At 39.7% G+C, this 10,000-nt stretch overlaps 2 protein-coding genes across 6 annotated transcripts in view; one reads left to right on the top strand and one right to left on the bottom strand.

Moving 5' to 3' along the window:
- The window catches only part of LOC135102687 (uncharacterized), a 79,085-nt gene extending 78,952 nt beyond the window's left edge, over positions 1 to 133 (bottom strand). For all 5 annotated transcript variants that reach the window (XM_064008079.1, XM_064008080.1, XM_064008084.1 and 2 more), the window contains exon 1: positions 1 to 133. This exon is cut by the window's left edge and continues 10 nt beyond it. The gene's annotated coding sequence lies outside the window, so the exon portion shown is untranslated.
- Positions 1 to 10,000, top strand: part of LOC135102685 (indian hedgehog protein-like) — a 52,402-nt gene that overhangs the window by 40,211 nt on the left and 2,191 nt on the right. The window contains 4 exon segments of the mRNA XM_064008076.1: positions 2,378 to 2,439; positions 2,990 to 3,109; positions 3,111 to 3,186; positions 6,579 to 6,851. Coding sequence (XP_063864146.1) covers positions 2,378 to 2,439; positions 2,990 to 3,109; positions 3,111 to 3,186; positions 6,579 to 6,851 — 531 coding nt within the window.

The raw sequence follows: 10,000 nt of genomic DNA, 5'->3' as shown, positions 1-10,000 counted from the left end.
CTTGTGCGTGGGGTGACTGAGGCAGAAGGGGAGAGGGGGAAATGGGATTAGGAGATAACACAGGGAAGTGAAGAAAAAAATAAAATAAAACAGCGTGAATTGTTTTAGTGGCGCGCACACTCAATCACTCGACACAGCCCTGATGACTAACTGATGGAGCGGGTGGAGGGGGAAGGGGAGGGAGTTTACGCCATCTGTTGTCTCTCAGTAGAAACAATTAGTAAACGTATCTAAAGTGTAGTTCCCTCTCTCTCTCTCTCTCTCTCTCTCTCTCTCTCTCTCTCTCTCTCTCTGGTCCATTTCTTCTGACCATCAATCATAACTTCCAACTGTTTATTTCCTGCCTGTGTCCTCATTCCGTGTTATGGAAGGAGGAGGAGGAGGAGGAGGAGGAGGAGGAAGAGGAAGAGGAGGAGGAGGAGGAGGAGGAGGAAGAGGAAGAGGAGGGAGGAGGAGGAGGAGGAGTAAGAGATACATAAGCTCGAAATCGAAGGAAGAAATGACAAAACGAAGAGGATAAGAAAGGGGATTAAGAAAGAAATTAATAGCACAAAAAAATGAACAAGAACAAGATCAAGAGCAGGGAGAAGAAGAAGAAGAAGAAGAAGAAGAAGAAGAAGAAGAAGAAGAAGAAGAAGAAGAAGAAATAGTAGTACAGTAACAGTTGTGGGACGTGAATAAAGATAATTACGGAAGAATATGAAAGGAAGAGGAGGAGGAGGAGGAGGGAGGAAAAGGACGAGACAAGGACGAGCAGAAGGACGAGGGACAGTGAGGAAAATAAAAATAGACAAAATCAAAAACATCAAGTGAAAAAAAAAGAAACCGATTTATTTATTTATTTATTTTTATTTATTTATTTTTTTTTTTTTGGAACTGGACGAAAGTAGGCGACATCAAAACCAGAAACAGAAAAAGAAGGAAGAAAATAATAAAAGGAAAAAAACAAACTAGAGAAGGGACAGAAGAAGGGAAAGGAAAAGAAGGAAAGAGAAAAAGAAAGAAAACGTAGAACAGGAAGAAAAGTAGAAAAGAAATGAAAAAAATAAGAATAGGAAGAAAAGAAGAAAAGGAAAGAAGAAAAAAAAGAAAAAAGGAAGGATAGGCTAAAGAAATGAGGGAATGATGGAGGGAAGGAAGAGAAGGAAGGAAGGAAATAGGAAAAGGAGGAAAGTAAACGAAGGAAGGGAGAGAAGGAGGGAAAAAGGAGAGAAGGGAGGGAAGAAGAAAAAGAAGGGGAAGAATGGACCTAAAGAAGGAACGAAGGAGAGAATGGAGAGAAGGGAGAGAAAGAAAGGAGGGAAGGAGAGAGAAAATCCTTCATTGCCTTCTGACGTCATAGCCTTCATATCCGCCTCCGGAGAGAGAGAGAGAGAGAGAGAGAGAGAGAGGGAGAGAGAGAGAGAGAGAGAGAGGTAAGGGCAAAAGGTCCGAAGGAATAATAAGAGGCAAAGAGGAAAGAAGAGAAGAAAGAAGTGAAAAGAAGAAAATGGAAGGAGAGAAAGTAGGTTACGAAGGAACTGAAGGAGAAGGAAACTAATAAAAAAAAGGGAAAAAAAAATCTGGCAAGGAGTCAACGAGGTAATAAAAGAATGTAGGAAGAAGGCATAATGAATGATAAAGGGTGGAGGTAGTGAATATGCTATGATAAAGATACTAATAATGGTAATGTGATAATACTGAATGACAGATACATGCTCGAAAAGAAGGAGGAGGAGGAGGAGGAGGAGGAGGAGGAGGAGGAGGAAAGGAGGAGGAAAGGAGGAGGAGGAGGAGGAGGAGATAAGAACATTAAGAAGATAGAAAAAATAAGATAAGTTGTAAAAAGCCATCAGGACCTACACGCGGAAAGAAGAAGAAGAAGAAGAAGAAGGAGAAGAAGAAGAAGAAGAAGAAAGAAGAAGAAGAAGAAGAAGAAGAAGAAGAAGAAGAAGAAGAATTATGAAAAAAGTAATATTACAATACTGGAAGTAATAGTAGTTGTTGTTGTTACTGTTATTGTTGCTGTAGTACATAGTAATAGTAGTAGTAGTAGTAGTAGTAGTAGTAGTAGTAGTAGTAGTAGTAGTAGTAGTAGTAGTTGTAGTATTGGTAGAAAATTAAGAAAAAAATAAATAAAACAACAGCAACAACAACAACAACAACAACAACAACAACAACAACAACAACAACAGCAACAGCAGCAGCAACAACAACAACAACACAACAACAACAACGACAACAATTACACTCACCACCACCCCCGCCACCACCACCACCACCACCAACACAATATTCACTTCCCTAACATTCATTTCCCTCCCTACACCCAGTCACCTCCCTCCCTCCCCTCACCTCCCCTCACTAACGCCCCTTTCCCCTCTCTCTCCCCACACAGGCCTGGACGATGACTGGACAGAAGGAGGACGAGATCTGGACGTGTTCCTTAGGCAGACGAGGGTAAGTGTGCTCTCTCTCTCTCTCTCTCTCTCTCTCTCTCTCTCTCTCTCTCTCTCTCTGGTAAAATGTGTTGGTGGATTTCATGAATATATAAGTATGGAGATAGATAAGGACATAGATAGATAGATAGTGACACACACACACACACACACACACACACACACACACACACACACACACACGCATCCTTCCCCTCACCCTCCCTTTGCACACCATCAAAACAAAAAAAAAATAAATAAATGAAAGAAAGAAAGAAAAAAAGCTGCATAATGTACGAGTTAAAACAAACATACGAACAGATAAACACAGAGGGAGTGAAAGAGGGGAAGAGAGAGATAACAGAAGCGGAAAACACACACACACACACACACACACACACACACATCAGAAAATACGTAAAAAAAAAAAAAAACATAAAACATTAAATCGAGTTAAGAATACACACACAGTCATTCACCTCATACCCTCTCTCTCTCTCTCTCCTCTCTCTCTCTCTCTCTCTCTCTCTCTCTCTCTCTCTCTCTCTCTCTCTCTCTCTCTCTCTCTACAGAAGCACGCACGCCCCATGTTCTACATCAACTGTGGTTACCGAGACTTGTGTTACTGCTACAGCAAGATCACGCGCCACCACTACTGCTGCTCCTGTGATGTGGGCGCCTGCTTTCCCGCCCCACGCCCGCGCCGCCACGCCCGCAGGCACCTCCACGCCCATGCACCACCTGAGGACCGGCGACCAGGTGTTGGCAGGTGAGTTGATTGATTGCGTGTTTTTATAGGTGGTTAGGTGGATGGGGTAGATAGATGGGTGGGTGGGTGGGTGGATAGATAGATACGTAGATAGAAGAGTGAGTGAATGGAGAGAGATAGATAGATAAATAGATAGATAGATAGATAGATAGATAGATACTCTGGGATAGATAGATAGATAAATGAATAAATAAGTAAACTGACTGACTGACTGACTGACTGACTGACTGAGTGACAGAATCGCTCACTCACTCATTCACTCACTCACTCACTCACTCACTCACAGGACGGGAAACAAAAAGAAGGAAAACGGGATGGGATGAGAAGAAGAATGTGGATGCAGAAGAATGAATGGGAAGAGAAAAAAGAGGAAGAACAAATAAATAAGTGGATAGGATGAAAGAGGAAAGAAATGAGAGGTGAAAAAAGACAAAAGTGGACGAGAATAAAAGTGGAAGAAATGGAAGCAGGAGCCAAGGAAGGTGGTGGAAGGGGGGAGAGAGTGGATGCCAAGCTAGGTCAGCTAAATTGTAACATTATTTATTAAAGAGACGATGAGAAGAAACGAGGCAAGAAGTGGCCAAGGGAAGGGGGAGGTTCAGGCACTTACGAGTACCTGCCTTCCTGCTTGGTTTCTGATGAGTAAGGGAAACGGGAAGTATTCATTAAAGGCATACACACACACGCGCACACACACACACACACACACACACACACGCACACACACAGGTAGATAGAGAGGTAGATAGAGAGGTAGATAGATAGATGGGTAGATATATAGACAGACAGATAGATAGATAGATAGATAGATAGATAGATAGATAGATAAATAGATAGATAGATAGACTGGGAGATAGATTATTGACCACATTGCATTCATGACGTGTAAAAACAATAGAAAAACTAAATATGAAAATTTCAGAATATATTTCCAAAGGTGACAGCAATAATATGTAAATTAATACGTATTGTAGTCCACAAAATATCAAGACTTGAGTTTGTGCATCTTATTCTGGCAAAACACACACACACACACACACACACACACACACACACACACACACACACACACACCACACACACACACACACACTTTTACACACATTACACACTTTGAACAGTACTCTCAAATGTTTCGTTATTCAGTCTCTAACTTTTTTAACAAGCTGTAGTGAAAGTTATAATTGGGGTTTTCAGGTTTCTTTTCTTTTTTTTTTCATTGATTCTAGTGATACTTTAACAATGGTTCTGTATTGGAAGTTATAATTCGGGTTTTCAAGGAGTTTTTTTTTATGATTTTAGAGAGTCTGACAGATTGCTGATTACACAAAGAAAGTTACTCTCTCTCTCTCTCTCTCTCTCTCTCTCTCTCTCTCTCTCTCTCTCTCTCTCTCTCTCTCTCTCTCTGGTGACCTATTTTCCAAGTAGCAGACTCAACCAACCTTATTTTTCTTTCTCAAAACTCTCCCATAACGACCTGTCATCCCATGGAGATCTTCTATAGCCTCCACCTATCTCTCTCTCTCTCTCTCTCTCTCTCTCTCTCTCTCTCTCTCTCTCTCTCTCTCTCTCTCTCTCTCTCTCTCTGTGTGTGTGTGTGTGTGTGTGTGTGTTCTCTGCGATGGATGCTATTTCGGTCATTGTTTACATTTCACCCCCTTCCATTTTCTTTTCATGGTAACGAGGAAGAAAACGAGAGATGTGCGTCAACTTTCACTCGTAAATCTCTCTCTCTCTCTCTCTCTCTCTCTCTCTCTCTCTCTCTCTCTCTCTCTGCCAGTTAAATTTGAGTCTGTTTTGTTCTTTTTTATTATTATTTTTGATATGATTAGTTAATTGGAGTGCTGTGTGTAATTGAAAGTAATTGAAAAGTTACATAGTTATTATAGTCTGGAGGTCAAGATATTACATTGTTTACTAGATTACATACATACTTACATACTAGTAATTCCTTTTATTTATCGCTCTATTTTTATTTTGTCCATTTATTTTTTATTTAATTTTTCTTCATTTACTTGTTTATTTATTTATATATGTATTTGTTTATTCATCCATTTTTGTCCATTGAAGTTTTCCTTATTTATTTTTATTTTTTCGTAATTCCTTTGACATCATCAAGTTGTGTGTGTGCGTGTGTGTGTGTGTGAGTGTGTGTATGTGTGTATTTTTTTCATATATATGGTTCGAATTATTATTTCTCAACTTTCCTTTCCTATTTTCTTTCTTCTATTTTTTTTTCTTTTTTTCATCATTTCTTTCGATTCCGTCATTTAACTTTCACGTTCTGATTCTCTTCTTCAACCAGCCAAAGGAAGAAAGAATGAAAGAAAACTCAAGTCATCAGAATGAAAGTATTTTTGTTATTTTCTTTTCCGATTTCAGTATCTTGTGGTCGTCTTTCCCCTCTCTCTCTCTCTCTCTCTCTCTCTCTCTCTCTCTCTCTCTCTCTCTCTCTCTCTCTCTCTCTCTCTCTCTCTCTCTCTCTCTAGGAACATATTCTCTCTATTTCCAGACGATTTCCTTCCCTTTCCTCATGAGTGGGTGGGTGGGTGGGTGTGAGGGTGGGTTTGACCTCGCTGACCGTCCCCCACCGGCCTCCTGCACGCTCACCCCATCCCCCCCGCCCACCCTGCCGTAGTAACTGAAGGGCGGGGGCGGCCGGGCGGTGTGGGTGGTGGAGGCGGTGTGTGTGTGTGTGTGTGTGTGGACTGTCTGAAATGTTTCTTGCCTGAGATGACGTCACTGCGTTTGGGGACTTTTTTGTCTGTGTCTGTCTGTCTGTCTGCCTATTCATCTATCTATATACCTATCTATCTGTTTATCTATCTATTTGCCTGTTTATCTATCTATCTTTCTGTCTGTCTATCTACCGGTCTGTATGTTTGTTTGTTGGTCTGTTTGTACTTTTTTCGTTTTCTTTCTTTTTTTCAGTTTTCAGGAGATACAACGTTATATTCTTGTCCTTTCCATATATATATATATATATATATATATATATATATATATATATATATATATATATATATATATATATATATATATATATATATATATATATATATATATATATATATATATATATATATATATATATATTTTTTTTTTTTTTTTTTTTTTTTTTTTTTTTTTTTCGATATTAATGTAGTAGTATTAATGGTGGTAGTAGTAATAGTAGTAATAGTAGTAGTAGTAGTAGTACTGGCCAATAACAACACTCATTCACTCACTCGCCAACTCACGAACTCACCAATTCATTAACTCACTTACGCACCAGCTCATTAATTCACTCACTCACTCACTCACTCACTCACCCACTCACTTACTAACTAACTAACAAACCAATCACCTACCCACCCAAAACACCAATAACCACCACAACAACACCCCCACAGTGGACAGCGCGGGATCGGTGGTTGCAAGCCGGGTGCTGGGGTTCCTGGACAGGCGGCCGAGAGAGACAGCCCTCTATCTCACGCTGCGCACTGCCCGGGGCCACAACCTCACCCTGTCCCCCAACCACGTGCTCTTCCGCACCGCCCCCAACGCCTCCCAGCCCGTCAGCGTGTTCGGCGGGGACGTCAACGTTGGGGATGTGATCTTCTCGGCTAACCAGACCGGCGTTGAGCCCACGGAGGTCGTCGCTATTGAATACGAGGTCATGCAAGGTGAGGCACGATGGAAGGAATGCGAAGGAAGGTTAAATGGTGTAAGTAGTAGATAGTAAATGGTAGATAGATAGTAGATGGGTAATGTATTGAGAGTTACGGGAGATGGTGATGAGTTGCATTATGTAATGGATTGTATGAGATGTAGAGAGATGAAGAATGAGCGAGTGAGTGAGTGAATGACTGACTTAAGATGAAAAATTATTAGGTAAGAGGTGAGATGATAAGTGAGATGATGGAAGGAGACGAACGGGAAAAGAACTGAACACGAGGTCATGCAAGGTAAAGAAGGAACTCAAAGGAAGATTGAACGGTGTAAACAGAAGGTAATGTACTGTTTAGTTACTAGAGCATTTGTGATGAGTTGTACTGCGTATTGTAATACAGAGAAATGCAGAATGATTTAATGAGTGACTGGGTGACTGAGTTGAGATGAGAGGAACCGCATCTTGAATTCTCCTTGTCTCCTTTTCTTTGTGGCGATTAGATGAGGAAAGTTGAATTGAGTGAATAATAGTTAATTGTTGTTGTTGTTGTTGTTATGAGTGTGATGAGTTGCACTAACTGACTGTAAGAGATAGTGTCGAATGAGTGAGCGAATGAATGAGTAACTGAATGAGTGAGTGACTAAGTTAAGATGAGAGGTGATTAGGTAATAAATGATAAGTGAGATGATGGAAGGAGATGAATGGGAGAAAAACGAGTAATAATTGTTGATTGGAAATTGAATGAAAAATTAGCAGGAAGGAGACAGGTACACGACGAGTCAAAAAAATAATAAATAAATAAATGAAGGAGACAGGAAACAGAGATGACCGGATAGAAAAAAGATAAAAAGGAGATAGAAAAGAAGGTAAGTAGCTTTTTATAACGTTGATAAATAAATGAAAAAAAAAACATGTAACACAGACGAATACATGAGTGGAGATAGAAAAGCAAATAATGGATTTTAACGTGAATAAACATAAAATAAGAGATAGATGGATGGTGGAGACGATAACCAAGGATGATTCTTGGATATTGTACGGTTGGGTGAATGGATGGATGGCTGAAAATTGTACGGTTTGGTGAATGGATGGATGGCTGAAAATTGTACGGTTGGGTGAATGGATGGATGGCTGAAAATTGTACGGTTGGGTGAATGGATGGATGGCTGAAAATTGTACGGTTTGGTGAATGGATGGATGGCTGAAAATTGTACGGTTGGGTGAATGGATGGATGGCTGAAAATTGTACGGTTGGGTGAATGGATGGATGGCTAAAAATTGTACGGTTGGGTGAATGGATGGATGGCTGAAAATTGTACGGTTTGGTGAATGGATGGATGGCTGAAAATTAAAGAACAAATATGTAAGGGAAAATATTAAGGTAGGAGATTGGATAGATGGAAAGATGGATGGAGATGAAAGGCAAAGGACGATGACAACTATAAACAAGAAATATCAACAACTATATACAAAGAAATAAAATAAAATAAGCTTGAAATAGATGATAACGATGCACCGATCTATCTACCTACCTGCCTCTCGAACCAGCAAGTCGTGAAGCTTCGAACCTAACGAACCACTTTACCAGTTCGATACTTCCAGAAATGTTCTCTCATCTTTCCTCTTTTTTTTTATTTTTCTGATTAGTGCCACAAATAAGCTTGACCCATAATTACAAATCACTGCCCCAGTTTGATTTATCACTCAAAGCTTTGTCACTCTCAGATTTGGAACAGCTCCTAATACACAGTTTGTTCGCTATTATGACACTTTTCCGGCGCCCGTATTGTGAAACTCTTTACTCTCCCACCACGACTGTTTTCAAAGGCCACAGATATTATTAGCCGGGTTCTCAAGAGTGTTTCTCCTATTGATAGTGTAGAAATCTTGTCAATCTGTCACTAGAACCGTAAAAACACCTAAAAAAAAAACGTATAACCTTCTGAATGTGGTGAAGTGGCAGGGGTGTTTCAGAATACGGTCCTTGATCCCACAATGCAACGCTCTATGCTTAATATTCTGGCAGTGGATAAGATGACTGGCTAGACGTAATGAGATGACTGACCAAAGACAAGTAATATCACTCAACACAGCTTCTTGTTTCACTATTTTTAAAGCCTTATCGACAAATCATGTTATTCTAAAGTTGATTATTTCCTTTCTTAGTTAATTTTGCCACGAGATAACAAGTGCATTTGATATTACCGAAGATAAGTAGATATCATTCAGTCCTTAGCTTCTTGTTGTTTTGTTACTTTTAAACATTTCTCACTCGATAAATTGCGTTATTCTATTTTTTTTTTCCTTGATTAGTTGCCTCTGCCTTGAAATAGTAATTGTATGCAGTATTATTTCATAGATCCTATTAACTTTTCTCTCTATTGTCTTCTTCCTATCTTATTTATCTCCAGGGGCGTGGTGGCAATACAGTATTATTTCACAGATCGTTTAGTTTTTCTTTCTATTTTTTTTTTTTTTTGTTTTCTCTTTCTTTCTCTCTATCGTGTTCTTCATACATTATAATACAGCATTATTTCACAGATCGTATTAGTTTTTTCTTTTTTTTTCTTTCTCTCTCTATCGTGTTCTTCATATATTACAATGCAGTATTATTTCACAGATCGTATTAGTTTTTCTTTCATCTCTCTCTCTCTCTCTCTCTCTCTCTCTCTCTCTCTCTCTCTCTCTCTCTCTCTCTCTCTCTCTCTCTCTCTCTCTCTCTCTATCGTTTTCTTCACATATTACATCTTAAGGAATGTGACAGCAGTCTATAACATTATTTCACCACTCCTGTTAACTTTTCTCTCTATTGTTTTACTCCTGTATTTCAACTTCAGGAGCGTGGTGGCAGTGCAGGCAGCCTAGAAGTGATCAGCTAAGCGTCCACGATTACCAGGAAAATCTAAGCACTTAAAGAATCTTGCGAACTTCATAAATTGGTTGTGACTCGCAAAGGTTGTCCTCATTTAGAAATTCTCTGAACCGCGCGGGCAGCATATATAAAGTTTACACACGAGCCTTTAGCTGAAAACGATCATTACTCTTTAGACCCAAAGCAGCCCCGCAGAAAAATGTATTACTTCCGCTTTAAGTCTTCATCTCTCTCTCTCTCTCTCTCTCTCTCTCTCTCTCTCTCTCTCTCTCTCTCTCTCTCTCTCTCTC

The sequence above is a fragment of the Scylla paramamosain genome, chromosome 8 (genome assembly GCF_035594125.1).
Source record: "Scylla paramamosain isolate STU-SP2022 chromosome 8, ASM3559412v1, whole genome shotgun sequence".
Classification (NCBI taxonomy): Eukaryota; Metazoa; Arthropoda; class Malacostraca; order Decapoda; family Portunidae; genus Scylla; species Scylla paramamosain.
This window is presented reverse-complemented; position numbering and strand designations above follow the sequence as displayed.